Below are 16,387 nucleotides of genomic sequence, written 5' to 3' on the forward strand. Positions count from 1 at the left end.
GCACACAGCCAAGACAACACAGGAGTGGCTTCAGGACAGGTCTCTGAATGGCCTTGAGTGGCCCAGCCAGAACCCGGACTTGAACCCGATCGAACATCTCTGGAAAGACCTGAAAATAGCTGTGCAGCGATGCTCCCTATCCAACCTGACAGAGCTTGAGAAGATCTGCGGAGAACAAAGGGAGAAACTCCCCAAATATGCCAAACTTGTAGCGTCATACCCAAGAAGACTCGAGGCTGCAATCGCTGCCAAAGGTGCTTCAACAAAGTACTGAGTAAAGGGTCTGAACACTTATGTAAATGTGATATTTCCAGAATCTGTTTTTGCTTTGTCATTATGGGGTATTCTGTGTAGGTTGATGAGGAGAGAAAAAAAAACAATTGAATCCATTTTGTAATAAGGCTGTAACGTAACAAAATGTGGAAAAAGTCAAGGGGTCTGAATACTTTCCGAATGCACTGTATGTATGCTACAGACCAATGTAAGTAAACCTTGTCCAAGCCAGAACGGGCCATAGGGATCCTGTAGCGTGACGCATCTTGATGTACCAGTACACCCCCTGGACAGGATGCTAGTGACCACTGTGATTTGTACATAGAAACAACTGCTGGGTATGACTCAGGGTTGCGTCCCAAATGGCACCCTAATCCCTTTATAGTGCACTACTTTTGACCAGGGCCCATAGGGTAGTGCACTACCTTTGACCAGGGCCCATAGGGTAGTGCACTACTTTTGACCAGGGCCCATAGGGTAGTGCACTACTTTTGACCAGGGCCCATAGGGTAGTGCACTACTTTTGACCAGGGCCCATAGGGTAGTGCACTACTTTTGACCAGGGCCCATAGGGTAGTGCACTACTTTTGACCAGGGCCCATAGGGTAGTGCACTACTTTTGACCAGGGCCCATAGGGTAGTGCACTACACTTTTGACCAGGGCCCATAGGGTAGTGCACTACTTTTGACCAGGGCCCTTAGGGTAGTGCACTACTTTTGACCAGGGCCCTTAGGGTAGTGCACTACTTTTGACCAGGGCCCATAGGGTAGTGCACTACTTTTGACCAGGGCCCTTAGGGTGCTATTTGGGATGGATTCTCAGAACAAACTCAAGTCGTCATCATGCATGTCCTTTTTCAATGTAACTTTCTTTCTGTCCACAGAGAGCGGTGGCTTCTCCCACCGTGTCTCGTCTGACGGACACGACCAAGTTCACTGGGTCACACAAGGAGCGCTTTGACGAGAGTGGCCGTGGGAAGGGGAAGGCAGGTCGCGTGGACATGGTGGACACATCCGGGTACGTCGCAGGATACAAACACCTCGGGTCATATGAGAAGAAAGTCACCAAGCCCACCGGGCCCCCTGGAGCCGGGCCCCCTGGAGCCGGGCACTCTGGAGGAGGGCCCCCTGGAGCCGGGCCCCCTGGAGCCGGGCACTCTGGAGGAGGGCCCCCTGGAGCCAAGCCAGTGTGAAGAAAGAAACAAACAGAAACATAAGACCAACTACTAGGATAATAATTCTCTAAAGAAAGAACTCCATGAAACCACAACAAAACGATAGGATTTCATATTTTCTCACCCATCTTGTTTTCTTTTCGCGAGTGGGATGTTTTGAGTTCCTCTCTTTTTTGTTATGTGTGAGAACTGGAAAACTGTTTACATCAATTTTTACAGCTGGTACATTCCTGACAGATCGCAAGTTACTGCCAAAGGTTCAAATGAAGCCACCAACCAACAAGGGAAACAACTGTTTTACTCTGCATTCTTTGAAACCTCTTCATGATGATAGGCGTCTTCACATATGTATTATAAGCACTATGAATAACACCATACCAAGAAAAACCAATAAGAGAAGGAAGGGTTCGCCAAATGATATAACAAGATTGCAATTTTCTTTTAATGGGCAATAGCTTCTTTTCCCATTTTTAGTTGAAGAAATACATCCTTAATTTGATACTTTTTAGTTAGTTGAATGTCTATTGGCATAAACTGGTGAAGTAGATATACTGGTAGGTTGTTATATTGATCAAACCATCTTCAATATCAACTTTCTGCCTTTCCTCTGGTCAATGAGGTCTGCTGTATGAGTCTTCATCTACTGGCTGTATGAGTCTTCATCTACTGGCTGTATGAGTCTTCATCTAGTGGCTGTATGAGTCTTCATCTACTGGCTGTATGAGTCTTCATCTACTGGCTGTATGAGTCTTCATCTACTGGCTGTATCTTCATCTACTGGCTGTATGAGTCTTCGTCTACTGGCTGTATGAGTCTTCATCTACTGGCTGTATGAGTCTTCGTCTACTGGCTGTATGAGTCTTCATCTACTGGCTGTATGAGTCTTCATCTACTGGCTGTATGAGTCTTCATCTACTGGCTGTTTGAGTCTTCATCTACTGGCTGTATGAGTCTTCGTCTAAGGGCTGTATGAGTCTTCATCTACTGGCTGTATGAGTCTTCATCTACTGGCTGTATGAGTCTTCATCTACTGGCTGTATGAGTCTTCATCTACTGGCTGTATGAGTCTTCGTCTACTGGCTGTATGAGTCTTCATCTACTGGCTGTATGAGTCTTCATCTACTGGCTGTATGAGTCTTCATCTACTGGCTGTATGAGTCTTCATCTACTGGCTGTATGAGTCTTCATCTACTGGCTGTATGAGTCTTCATCTACTGGCTGTATGAGTCTTCATCTACTGGCTGTATGAGTCTTCATCTACTGGCTGTATGAGTCTTCATCTACTGGCTGTCTGTTCTCCTTTATACATCATAGTTTACACATATTGACGACAACATCGTTTGCCTTCAATTGTTCTTAAAATAACTAAACCTTTAAACAGGATATGTAGAAGTTCTGTGTCTTCCTGTCTTTAGCTACGTATTTCATATGAATGATAACATTTTATTTTTGTTCATTCTACTGTCAGATATCAAGTTTGTTATCTATGAGTCTTAACTTCCCTTTTCTTGTGAATCTTGTTTTTATAAACGTTCTGTGAAGTTATATCGATACTGTACCTTATGTATTTACAACACAAGGAGAAGAATACTGCTATAATTATTTCATATCCTAAGGCCACGTCTTGTCTGGTTCCTTCTGAAACCCTCATCAATTATTTACACCCAACATATTAAACAAGATAATAGGTAAATGACCCTGAAATTATTATCTCTAATCATTCATCTAAATCACACACACCAATTTGATAAGGCTCCAGTTTGTTCCACACTATGTCCGGTTGTATTCGCTGGACCTCTGAAACTAAGAGGTGAGCTGGGTTCAGGGTTTGGACCTCTGAAACTAAGAGGTGAGCTGGGTTCAGGGTTTGGACCTCTGAAACTAAGAGGTGAGCTGGGTTCAGGGTTTGGACCTCTGAAACTAAGAGGTGAGCTGGGTTGTTCAGGGTTTGGACCTCTGAAACTAAGAGGTGAGCTGGGTTCAGGGTTTGGACCTCTGAAACTAAGAGGTGAGCTGGGTTCAGGGTTTGGACCTCTGAAACTGAGCTGGGTTCAGGGTTTGGACCTCTGAAACTAAGAGGTGAGCTGGGTTCAGGGTTTGGACCTCTGAAACTAAGAGGTGAGCTGGGTTCAGGGTTTGGACCTCTGAAACTAAGAGGTAAGCTGGGTAGTTCAGGGTTTGGACCTCTGAAACTAAGAGGTGAGCTGGGTTCAGGGTTTGGACCTCTGAAACTAAGAGGTGAGCTGGGTTCAGGGTTTGGACCTCTGAAACTAAGAGGTGAGCTGGGTTCAGGGTTTGGACCTCTGAAACTAAGAGGTGAGCTGGGTTCAGGGTTTGGACCTCTGAAACTAAGAGGTGAGCTGGGTTCAGGGTTTGGACCTCTGAAACTAAGAGGTGAGCTGGGTTCAGGGTTTGGACCTCTGAAACTAAGAGGTGAGCTGGATTGTTCAGGGTTTGGACCTCTGAAAATAAGAGGTGAGCTGGGTTCAGGTTTTGGACCTCTGAAACTAAGAGGTGAGCTGGGTTGTTCAGGGTTTGGACCTCTGAAACTAAGAGGTGAGCTGGGTTGTTCAGGGTTTTGGACCTCTGAAACTAAGAGGTGAGCTGGGTTGTTCAGATTTGTATTTTTCAATATTTAACCGATATGATATTGCCGTCAGATTTCTATAGTTGTAATATATTGGTGGTAAGAGTGTATATTTCTAAACATGCGGCCGCATGGCTTCATTTAAGACACTGACCTGCGTTTGTTTTTCTTGTCTTGCTGTATCTTATGCATGAAGTAATGGAATGCTACTACTTTACCATTAACAATATGAAACAGACAACATATTTCAGAGGTCTCATTTCAACTGCTGTGTTAGTGACTTGCTCTGCTCCTACGTTCTGGCAGAGTAGTCAGACCAATGGAATTAAAACTAACATCAACTAACAACTTCACTTTGACAGGAGGACCAAGTTGTGGTTACATTGTGAGTGTACAGAGACCATAGAGATCCTATAAATGACTATGTATAGACTAAGAATATCAAAGGGGACATTTGTGGCCAAGGAGTTGGGTGACATTATCAGGTCATATCATTGACCGTACATGCAGAAAAAATCTATAGCTTGGTGGAACCAGCCTGATCGTTGCGTTCACTATGAAATAGAACCATGAAAGAGAAAGATGAACCAGCCTGATCGTTGCGTTCACTATGAAATAGAATGATGAACCAGCCTGATCGCTGCGTTCACTATGAAATAGAATGATGAACCAGCCTGATCGGTGGGTTCAATATGAAATAGAATGATGAACCAGCCTGATCGCTGCGTTCACCATGAAATAGAATGATGAACCAGCCTGATCGTTGCGTTCACTATGAAATAGAATGATGAACCAGCCTGATCGTTGCGTTCACTATGAAATGGAACCAATTAAGAGAAATGATGAACCAGCAATCAGGCTGGTTCCACCAGGCTACAAAATCAAATGTCAGCAATTTGAATTGTATCAAATGGATGCATATGAAACTAGAAGGTTTTACATTCTAAATGAAAAAGACTCATATGCCATAGATACTACAGGTAGGTACATATGACTAGTGACTTCATCAGTATTGTTTGTGACCATTGAACTCTTGTTTTAGAGAAACCTTTTTAGTGTAAACACTGTTATCCTGACACTTTCTACGGCACACATTCAACAGAATACAAAAGGCAGGGTAATATAGTACTGTGATGTTTGATGGACAGACTGTATGAGGTGAAGGGGATGAACAAAGAAGTAGACTTTTGTAGGACATATATTTTTCCAGCATAATGACATAATGTTGCTTTCATACTGGCCACCCTACCTTAGCCTCCGCTGACCAATAAGACTCATGTGTTGATTGAGATCAACACCTGTTAACTAGTTGAATCGTAATCACTTTAGTATGATTTGTCTTGTGTGCTTAATGCCAAATACTGTGCACCTTTTCGTGTGGAGAAGCAAATCCTTCTTATTTTTTCAAAAAATAACTTGTTAATGTGCGATTATTGTGACCTGGTGCATGCTTTGTGTTTTGGTTCTTGTTCTCGAGACCTGTGTGTTCATGATTTGTAGCATTGTTGAAAATAAAAACTCCCCATCCTGAAGAATCAATGGTGTGTTTCTAATCTCATCTACTGATCTGATTACTTATTGAGAGGATCAGTTGTCTCCTCTACTGATCTGATGACTTACTGAGAGGATCAGTTGTCTCTACTGATCTGATGACTTACTGAGAGGATCAGTTGTCTCCTCTACTGATCTGATGACTTACTGAGAGGATCAGTTGTCTCCTCTACTGATCTGATGATCTGATATTGAGAGGATCAGTTGTCTCCTACTGATCTACTGATCTGATGACTTACTGAGAGGATCAGCTGTCTCCTCTACTGATCTGATGACTTATTGAGAGGATCAGTTGTCTCCTCTACTGATCTGATGACTTACTGAGAGGATCAGTTGTCTCCTCTACTGATCTGATGACTTACTGAGAGGATCAGTTGTCTCCTCTACTGATCTGATGACTTACTGAGAGGATCAGTCGTCTCCTCTACTGATCTGATGACTTATTGAGAGGATCAGTTGTCTCCTCTACTGATCTGATCTGATGACTGATCTGATGACTTATTGAGGATCAGTTGTCTCCTCTACTGATCTGATGACTTACTGAGAGGATCAGTCGTCTCCTCTACTGATCTGATGACTTACTGAGAGGATCAGTTGTCTCTACTGATCTGATGACTTATTGAGAGGATCAGTTGTCTCCTCTACTGATCTGATGACTTACTGAGAGGATTAGTTGTCTCCTCTACTGATCTGATGACTTACTGAGAGGATCAGTTGTCTCCTCTACTGATCTGATGACTTACTGAGAGGATCAGTTGTCTCCTCTACTGATCTGATGACTTACTTATTGAGAGGATCAGTTGTCTCCTCTACTGATCTGATGACTTATTGAGAGGATCAGTTGTCTCCTCTACTGATCTGATGACTTATTGAGAGGATCAGTTGTCTCCTCTACTGATCTGATTACTTATTGAGAGGATCAGTTGTCTCCTCTACTGATCTACATTTACATATTACATTTAAGTCATTCAGCAGACGCTCTTATCCAGAGCGACTTACAAATTGGTGCATTCACCTTATGACATCCAGTGGAACAGCCACTTTACAATAGTGCATCTAAATATTTTAAGGGGGGTGAGAAGGATTACTTTATCCTATCCTAAGTATTCCTTAAAGAGATGGGGTTTCAGGTGTCTCCGGAAGGTGGTGATTGACTCCGCTGTCCTGGCGTCGTGAGGGAGTTTGTTCCACCATTGGGGAGCCAGAGCAGCGAACAGTTTTGACTGGGCTGAGCGGGAACTGTACTTCCTCAGTGGTAGGGAGGCAAGCAGGCCAGAGGTGGATGAACGCAGTGCCCTTATTTGGGTGTAGGGCCTGATCAGAGCCTGGAGGTACTGAGGTGCCGTTCCCCTCACAGCTCCGTAGGCAAGCACCATGGTCTTGTAGCGGATGCGAGCTTCAACTGGAAGCCAGTGGAGAGAGCAGAGGAGTGGGGTGACGTGAGAGAACTTGGGAAGGTTGAACACTAGACGGGCTACGGCGTTCTGGATGAGTTGTAGGGGTTTAATGGCACAGGCAGGGAGCCCAGCCAACAGTGAGTTGCAGTAATCCAGACGGGAGATGACAAGTGCCTGGATTAGGACCTGCGCCGCTTCCTGTGTGAGGCAGGGTCGTACTCTGCGGATGTTGTAGAGCATGAACCTACAGGAACGGGCCACCTCCTTGATGTTAGTTGAGAACGACAGGGTATTGTCCAGGATCACGCCAAGGTTCTTAGCGCTCTGGGAGGAGGACACAATGGAGTTGTCAACCGTGATGGCGAGATCATGGAACGGGCAGTCCTTCCCCGGGAGGAAGAGCAGCTCCGTCTTGCCGAAGTTCAGCTTGAGGTGGTGATCCGTCATCCACACTGATATGTCTGCCAGACATGCAGAGATGCGATTCGCCACCTGGTCATCAGAAGGGGGAAAGGAGAAGATTAATTGTGTGTCGTCTGCATAGCAATGATAGGAGAGACCATGTGAGGTTATGACAGAGCCAAGTGACTTGGTGTATAGCGAGAATAGGAGAGGGCCTAGAACAGAGCCCTGGGGGACACCAGTGGTGAGAGCGCGTGGTGAGGAGACAGATTCTCGCCACGCCACCTGGTAGGAGCGACCTGTCAGGTAGGATGCAATCCAAGCGTGGGCCGCGCCGGAGATGCCCAACTCGGAGAGGGTGGAGAGGAGGATCTGATGGTTCACAGTATCGAAGGCAGCCGATAAATCTAGAAGGATGAGAGCAGAGGAGAGAGAGTTAGCTTTAGCGGTGCGGAGCGCCTCCGTGATACAGAGAAGAGCAGTCTCAGTTGAATGACTAGTCTTGAAACCTGACTGATTTGGATCAAGAAGGTCATTCTGAGAGAGATAGCGGGAGAGCTGACCAAGGACGGCACGTTCAAGAGTTTTGGAGAGAAAAGAAAGAAGGGATACTGGTCTGTAGTTGTTAACATCGGAGGGATCGAGTGTAGGTTTTTTCAGAAGGGGTGCAACTCTCATTCTCTTGAAGACGGAAGGGACGTAGCCAGCGGTCAGGGATAAGTTGATGAGCGAGGTGAGGTAAGGGAGAAGGTCTCCGGAAATGGTCTGGAGAAGAGAGGATAGGGTCGAGCGGGCAGGTTGTTGGGCGGCCGGCCGTCACAAGACGCGAGATTTCATCTGGAGAATAGGGGAGAAAGAGGTCAGAGCACAGGGTAGGGCAGTGTGAGCAGAACCAGCGGTGTCGTTTGACTTAGCAAACGAGGATCGGATGTCGTCGACCTTCTTTTCAAAATGGTTGACGAAGTCATCTGCAGAGAGGGAGGGGGGGGGGAGGAGAATTCAGGAGGGAGGAGAAGGTGGCAAAGAGCTTCCTAGGGTTAGAGGCAGATGCTTGGAATTTAGAGTGGTAGAAAGTGGCTTTAGCAGCAGAGACAGAGGAGGAGAATGTAGAGAGGAGGGAGTGAAAGGATGCCAGGTCCGCAGGGAGGCGAGTTTTCCTCCATTTCCGCTCGGCTGCCCGGAGCCCTGTTCTGTGAGCTCGCAATGAGTCGTCAAGCCACGGAGCGGGAGGGGAGGACCGAGCCGGCCTGGAAGATAGGGGACATAGAGAGTCAAAGAATGCAGAAAGGGAGGAGAGGAGGGTTGAGGAGGCAGAATCAGGAGATAGGTTGGAGAAGGTTTGAGCAGAGGGAAGAGATGATAGGATGGAAGAGGAGAGAGTAGCGGGGGGAGAGAGAGCGAAGGTTGGGACGGCGCGATACCATCCGAGTAGGGGCAGTGTGGGAAGTGTTGGATGAGAGCGAGAGGGAAAAGGATACAAGGTAGTGGTCGGAGACTTGGAGGGGAGTTGCAATGAGGTTAGTGGAAGAACAGCATCTAGTAAAGATGAGGTCGAGCGTATTGCCTGCCTTGTGAGTAGGGGGAAGGTGAGAGGGTGAGGTCAAAAGAGGAGAGGAGTGGAAAGAAGGAGGCAGAGAGGAATGAGTCAAAGGTAGACGTGGGGAGGTTAAAGTCGCCCAGAACTGTGAGAGGTGAGCCGTCCTCAGGAAAGGAGCTTATCAATGCATCAAGCTCATTGATGAACTCTCCGAGGGGACCTGGAGGGCGATAAATGATAAGGATGTTAAGCTTGAAAGGGCTGGTAACTGTGACAGCATGAAATTCAAAGGAGGCGATAGACAGATGGGTAAGGGGAGAAAGAGAGAATGACCACTTGGGAGAGATAAGGATCCCGATGCCACCACCCCGCTGACCAGAAGCTCTCGGGGTGTGCGAGAACACGTGGGCGGACGAAGAGAGAGCAGTAGGAGTAGCAGTGTTATCTGTGGTGATCCATGTTTCTGTCAGTGCCAAGAAGTCGAGGGACTGGAGGGAGGCATAGGCTGAGATGAACTCTGCCTTGTTGGCCGCAGATCGGCAGTTCCAGAGGCTACCGGAGACCTGGAACTCCACATGGGTCGTGCGCGCTGGGACCACCAGATTAGGGTGGCAGCGGCCACGCGGTGTGGAGCGTTTGTATGGTCTGTGCAGAAAGGAGAGAACAGGGATAGACAGACACATAGTTGACAGGCTACAGAAGAGGCTACGCTAATGCAAGGAGATTGGAATGACAAGTGGACTACACGTCTCGAATGTTCAGAAAGTTAAGCTTACGTAGCAAGAATCTTATTGACTAAAATGAATAAAATGATACAGTACTGCTGAAGTAGGCTAGCTGACAGTGGCTGCGTTGTTGACTTTGTAGGCTAGCTGGCAGTGGCTGCGTTGTTGACACTACACTAATCAAGTCGTTCCGTTGAGTGTAATAGTTTCTACAGTGCTGCTATTCGGGGGCTAGCTGGCTAGCTAGCAGTGTTGATTACGTTACGTTGCGTTAAAAGAACGACAATAGCTGGCTAGCTAACCTAGAAAATCGCTCTAGACTACACAATTATCTTTGATACACAGACGGCTATGTAGCTAGCTATGTAGCTAGCTACGATCAAACAAATCAAACCGTTGTGCTGTAAAGAAATGAAATGAAAAATGTGATACTACCTGTGGAGCGAAGCGGAATGCGACCGGGTTGTTGAGTGCGGAAGTTATATTCAGTAGACGTTGGCTAGCTGTTGGCTAGCTAGCAGTGTCTCCTACGTTAAGGACGACAAATAGCTGGCTAGCTAACCTCGGTAAATTAAGATAATCACTCTAAGACTACACGCTCTAAACTAAACAATTATCTTGGATACGAAGACAGCAAAGACAACTATGTAGCTAGCTAACACTACACTAATCAAGTCGTTCAGTTGAGTGTAATAGTTTCTACAGTGCTGCTATTCGGTAGACGGTGGACTTTTGCTAGCTGGCTAGCTGCTGGGCAGATAGCAGTGTAGACTACGTTAGGACGACAAAATACGAAGTTGCAATAGAAGTGCTGACTGTTTCACTTTGTTGTCCTCTTTCTTTTCCTTTTCTTCTGTCCTTCTTTTGTCTTCCTTTCTTCTGTTAACTAGATATTTTTTGTTGTTATTCTTTGTAAGCTAGCTAGCTTCTTCCAGGAGAGTCCCTAGCAACTGCTTAGCAACAAGTAAACAATTCTGCTAGCAATTCAGCTAGCTAAGATAACTGTACAATTTTATGAAAAATAGTTAATTTTTCAAAAGCCTGTCTTTTTTGGTTTGTTCCTTGTTTTGTCTTCTATTGAGTCTTGCAGTTTCTCTTGATTTTTCGATGTACTTCACTCTAAAAAAACATTTAAATCTCAATATATACAGGAGCTCATTTTTCAGCAGCTGCTCAATTTAGAACTCCTGATCTGATTACTTATTGAGAGGATCAGTTGTCTCCTCTACTGATCTGATGACTTACTGAGAGGATCAGTTATCTCCTCTACTGATCTGATGACTTACTGAGAGGATCAGTTGTCTCCTCTACTGATCTGATGACTTACTGAGAGGATCAGTTATCTCCTCTACTGATCTGATGACTTACTGAGAGGATCAGTTGTCTCCTCTACTGATCTGATGACTTACTGAGAGGATCAGTTGTCTCCTACTGATCTGATTACTTTTTGAGGGGATCAGTTGTATGTTATTACATCCCGTCTGGACGGAATCCTTCCATACAATTTTATAGGGAATAGGATGCCATTTGTGATGAACACCATGCCTGTTCTCTCCTCATTGATATGTTAAAATAATATATTATCCCCACAATATGTTCTACCAAGACAGGCTTTACTTGCTAAAACTGACCTCAAACAGCATTGTGTTTAGTGAAGAAGACATTTCCCCACTTCAGTTTCCATAAACACAGAGGCAGAAACAGCGTGAACACAATAAATACTTTATCATTTAAACATGTCTAGAGTCATAAATATTAAGATTCAATGTGCAGTGTAAAGGTGTGGATACAGTCAGTGTAAAGGTGTGATACAGTCAGTAAGGAACAGTGTAACGGTGTGGATACAGTCAGTGTGGATACAGTCAGTAAAGGTGTGGATACAGTCAGTAAGGAACAGTGTAAGTCAGTAAGGAACAGGTTTGGATACAGTCAGTAAGGAACAGTGTAAAGGTGTGGATACAGTCAGTAAGGAACAGTGTAAAGGTGTGGATACAGTCAGTAAGGAACAGTGTCAGTGTAAAGGTGTGGATACAGTCAGTAAGGTGTGGAACAGTGTAAAGGTGTGGATACAGTCAGTAAGGAACAGTGTAAAGGTGTGGATACAGTCAGTAAGGAACAGTGTAAAGGTGTGGATACAGTCAGTAAGGAACAGTGTAAAGGTGTGGATACAGTCAGTAAGGAACAGTGTAAAGGTGTGGATACAGTCAGTAAGGAACAGTGTAAAGGTGTGGATACAGTCAGGTGTGGATACAGGAACAGTGTAAAGGTGTGGATACAGTCAGTAGTGTAAAGGAACAGTGTAAAGGTGTGGATACAGTCAGTAAGGAACAGTGTAAAGGTGTGGATACAGTCAGTAAGGAGCAGTGTAAAGGTGTGGATACAGTCAGTAAGGAACAGTGTAAAGGTGTGGATACAGTCAGTAAGGAACAGTGTAAAGGTGTGGATACAGTCAGTAAGGAACAGTGTAAAGGTGTGGATAGGTGTGGATACAGTCAGTAAGGAACAGTGTAAAGGTGTGGATACAGTCAGTAAGGAACAGTGTAAAGGTGTGGATACAGTCAGTAAGGAACAGTGTAAAGGTGTGGATAGAGTCAGTAAGGAACAGTGTAAAGGTGTGGATAGAGTCAGTAAGGAACAGTGTAAAGGTGTGGATACAGTCAGTAAGGACAGTGTAAAGGTGTGGATACAGTCAGTAGTCAGTAAGGAACAGTGTAAAGGTGTGGATACAGTCAGTAAGCGACAGTGTAAAGGTGTGGATACAGTCAGTAAGGAGCAGTGTAAAGGTGTGGATACAGTCAGTAAGGAGCAGTGTAAAGGTGTGGATACAGTCAGTAAGGAACAGTGTAAGGAAAGTGTAAAGGTGTGGATAGTGGATACAGTCAGTAAGGAACAGTGTAAAGGTGTGGATACAGTCAGTAAGGAACAGTGTAAAGGTGTGGATACAGTCAGTAAGGAACAGTGTAAAGGTGTGGATACAGTCAGTAAGGAACAGTGTAAAGGTGTGGATAGAGTCAGTAAGGAACAGGTGTGGTGTAAAGGAACAGTGTAAAGGTGTGGATAGAGTCAGTAAGGAACAGTGTAAAGGTGTGGATAGAGTCAGTAAGGAACAGTGTAAAGGTGTGGATACAGTCAGTAAGGAACAGTGTAAAGGTGTGGATAGTGGACACAGTAAAACCATAACGATACACAGAAGTAAAAAATGAGATCAGAGTTAGAGACAAGTTTTCATGCTCAACATTAATCCCGGAGCATCAGAAGAACAGTGTAAATGTTGGCAGCAGTGTATATAGAGCTAAAATAAGAGAATCTGCTGCTGGTGCTCGTTCAGCAGGACAACGTTCTGGAACGTTCAGATAGAAATGTAGAACAAACATTCCTCTCTGACATCATGTAGAGTAAGAAATTGGCTCTATTCATGACATTTCTATTTGCAATGTTCCATAACGTTTACCTACGGAATGTGGCCCTGGTGTTGTAGTTGTGGGCCTGCTAGTTGTTGTAGTTGTGATGTGTAGCTCCTCAGAGCCGTCTCCTAGTCTCCTCCAGTTCTCTAGTTGTGACGTGTTGCTCCTCAGAGCCGTCTCCTAGTCTCCTCCAGTTCTCTAGTTGTGATGTGTAGCTCCTCAGAGCCGTCTCCTAGTCTCCTCCAGTTCTTTACTTGTGACGTGTTGCTCCTCAGAGCCGTCTCCTAGTCTCCTCCAGTTCTCTAGTTGTGACGTGTAGCTCCTCAGAGCTGTCTCCTAGTCTCCTCCAGTTCTCTAGTTGTGATGTGTAGCTCCTCAGAGCCGTCTCCTAGTCTCCTCCAGTTCTCTAGTTGTTGTAGTTGTGATGTGTAGCTCCTCAGAGCCGTCTCCTAGTCTCCTCCAGTTCTCTAGTTGTGATGTGTAGCTCCTCAGAGCCGTCTCCTAGTCTCCTCCAGTTCTCTAGTTGTGATGTGTAGCTCCTCAGAGCCGTCTCCTAGTCTCCTCCAGTTCTCTAGTTGTTGTAGTTGTGACGTGTTGCTCCTCAGAGCCGTCTCCCAGTCCTCTCCAATTCACTCAGCAAATGCTCATTAGTCGCAACCAGTGACCTGAAGCACAAACACAACACCATTTAGTCACAAACACTAACAAGCACTTTCTTCACCCATTGGGGTCTGGTCTTTTATCTTTATATTGGAACAAATAATCTGGCATCTCCTGTAATGAATATCTCATTAGGTTGCTTTTAGTCAGACCGTGTTAAGATTTGTATTATCCCAAGAGTCAAGGACTTTGATTGTCCCTAGAGTGGTTGAATGTTATTCTTAGCACCAGGTGGTGCTGGACATAGTGTAGTCTATTATCTCAGCATCAGGTGGTGCTGGACATAGTGTAGTATCTTAGCACCAGGTGGTACTAGACATAGTGTAGTATCTTAGCACCCGGTGGTACTAGACATAGTGTAGTATCTTAGCACCCGGTGGTACTAGACATAGTGTATTATCTCAGCATCAGGTGGTGCTGGACATAGTGTAGTATCTTAGCACCCGGTGGTACTGGACATAGTGTAGTATCTTAGCACCCGGTGGTACTGGACATAGTGTAGTATCTTAGCACCAGGTGGTACTGGACATAGTGTAGTATCTTAGCACCAGGTGGTACTGGACATAGTGTATTATCTTAGCACCAGGTGGTACTGGACATAGTGTAGTATCTTAGCACCAGGTGGTATTGGACATAGTGTAGTGTATTATCTTAGCACCATGTGGTACTGGACATAGTGTAATGTAGTATCTTAGCACCAGGTGGTACTGGACATAGTGTAGTATCTTAGCACCAGGTGGTACTGGACATAGTGTAGTGTATTATCTTAGCACCAGGTGGTGCTGGACATAGTGTGGTGTATTATCTTAGCACCAGGTGGTGCTGGACATAGTGTAGTATCTTAGCACCAGGTGGTACTGGACATAGTGTATTATCTTAGCACCAGGTGGTGCTGGACATGGTGCAGTGTATTATCTTAGCACCAGGTGGTACTGGACATAGTATAGTGTAGTATCTTAGCACCAGGTGGTGCTGGACATAGTGTAGTGTAGTATCTTAGCTCCAGGTGGTACCGGACATAGTGTAGTGTACTATCTTAGCACCAGGTGGTGCTGGACATAGTGTCGTGTAATATCTTAGCTCCAGGTGGTACTGTGTAGTATCTTAGCACCAGCTGGTACATTTACATTTAAGTCATTTAGCAGACGCTCTTAGTATCTTAGCTCCAGGTGGTACTGGACATAGTGTAGTATCTTAGCACCAGGTGGTACTGGACATGGTGCAGTGTATTATCTTAGCACCAGCTGGTACTGGACATAGTGTAGTATCTTAGCACCAGGTGGTACTGGACATAGTGTAGTGTATTATCTTAGCACCAGGTGGTGCTGGACATAGTGTATTATCTTAGCACCAGGTGGTACTGGACATAGTGTAGTGTAGTATCTTAGCTCCAGAAGGTACCGGACATAGTGTAGTATTTTAGTACCAGGTGGTGCTGGACAGTGTATTATCTTAGCACCAGGTGGCACTGGACATAGTGTAGTATCTTAGCACCAGGTGGTACTGGACATAGTGTAGTGTATTATCTTAGCACCAGGTGGTGCTGGACATAGTGTAGTGTATTATCTTAGTATGAGGTGGTACTGGACATAGTGTAGTGTATTATCTTAGCACCAGGTGGTGCTGGACATAGTGTAGTGTATTATCTTAGCACCAGGTGGTGCTGGACATAGTGTAGTGTATTATCTTAGCACCAGGTGGTGCTGGACATAGTGTAGTGTATTATCTTAGCACCAGGTGGTGCTGGACATAGTGTAGTGTATTATCTTAGCACCAGGTGGTGCTGGACATAGTGTAGTGTATTATCTTAGCACCAGGTGGTGCTGGACATAGTGTAGTGTAGTATCTTAGCACCAGGTGGTGCTGGACATAGTGTAGTGTAATATCTTAGCTCCAGGTGGTACCGGACATGGTGTAGTATCTTAGCACCAGGTGGTACTGGACATAGTGTAGTGTAGTATCTTAGCTCCAGAAGGTACCGGACATAGTGTAGTATTTTAGTACCAGGTGGTGCTGGACATAGTGTATTATCTTAGCACCAGGTGGCGCTGGACATAGTGTATTATCTTAGCACCAGGTGGCACTGGACATAGTGTAGTATCTTAGCACCAGGTGGTACTGGACATAGTGTAGTGTATTATCTTAGCACCAGGTGGTACTGGACATAGTGTAGTGTATTATCTTAGCACCAGGTGGTGCTGGACATAGTGTAGTGTATTATCTTAGCACCAGGTGGTGCTGGACATAGTGTAGTGTATTATCTTAGCACCAGGTGGTGCTGGACATAGTGTAGTGTAGTGTGTGCTTACCTATGGTTCTCCTGCAGCATACCTGCCAGCTTCTTGACTCTCTCCCCCTCCTCAACCTTCTCCCTCAGCTCTGATACCTTCTTCCTCAGCTCATCCACCTCTGCCTGTTTCTCTGGCGAGAAGAACACATGGACCACAGTTAGTTAGCACATGATGCTAGCATAAATACAGATCCACATGGGCCACAGTTAGTTAGCACATGATGCTAGCAGCAATACAGATCCACATGGGCCACAGTTAGTACATGATGCTAGCAGCAATACAGATTCACATGGGCCACAGTTAGCACATGATGCTAGCAGCAATACAGATTCACATGGGCCACGGTTAGCACATGATGCTAGCAGCAATACAGATTCACATGGGC

General features: G+C 45.3%; 1 protein-coding gene and 1 long non-coding RNA gene across 11 annotated transcripts in view; one reads left to right on the plus strand and one right to left on the minus strand.

Moving 5' to 3' along the window:
• The window catches only part of LOC124027293 (tubulin polymerization-promoting protein-like), a 29,533-nt gene extending 23,963 nt beyond the window's left edge, over positions 1 to 5,570 (plus strand). For 4 of the 10 annotated variants that reach the window (XM_046339750.1, XM_046339752.1, XM_046339751.1 and 1 more), the window contains exons 5-6: positions 1,158 to 3,456; positions 3,528 to 5,570. In XM_046339750.1, coding sequence (XP_046195706.1) covers positions 1,158 to 1,466 — 309 coding nt within the window. In that variant the 3' untranslated portion in view covers positions 1,467 to 3,456; positions 3,528 to 5,570. Of the gene's footprint in view, positions 1 to 1,157; positions 3,466 to 3,497 lie in introns of those variants that run through there. The other 6 variants (XM_046339745.1, XM_046339753.1, XM_046339754.1 and 3 more) reach the window with 6 other exon arrangements.
• A 7,162-nt stretch (positions 5,571 to 12,732) lies between these two features.
• On the minus strand, positions 12,733 to 16,133 carry LOC124027295. Its single transcript, XR_006837388.1, has 2 exons — positions 16,021 to 16,133; positions 12,733 to 13,716 (listed from the first exon to the last, which is right to left on the minus strand). It is a non-coding gene; the product is annotated as an uncharacterized LOC124027295 (long non-coding RNA).
• Positions 16,134 to 16,387: the final 254 nt, after the last annotated feature.

The sequence above is a fragment of the Oncorhynchus gorbuscha genome, unplaced genomic scaffold, assembly GCF_021184085.1.
Source record: "Oncorhynchus gorbuscha isolate QuinsamMale2020 ecotype Even-year unplaced genomic scaffold, OgorEven_v1.0 Un_scaffold_3072, whole genome shotgun sequence".
Taxonomy (NCBI): Eukaryota; Metazoa; Chordata; class Actinopteri; order Salmoniformes; family Salmonidae; genus Oncorhynchus; species Oncorhynchus gorbuscha.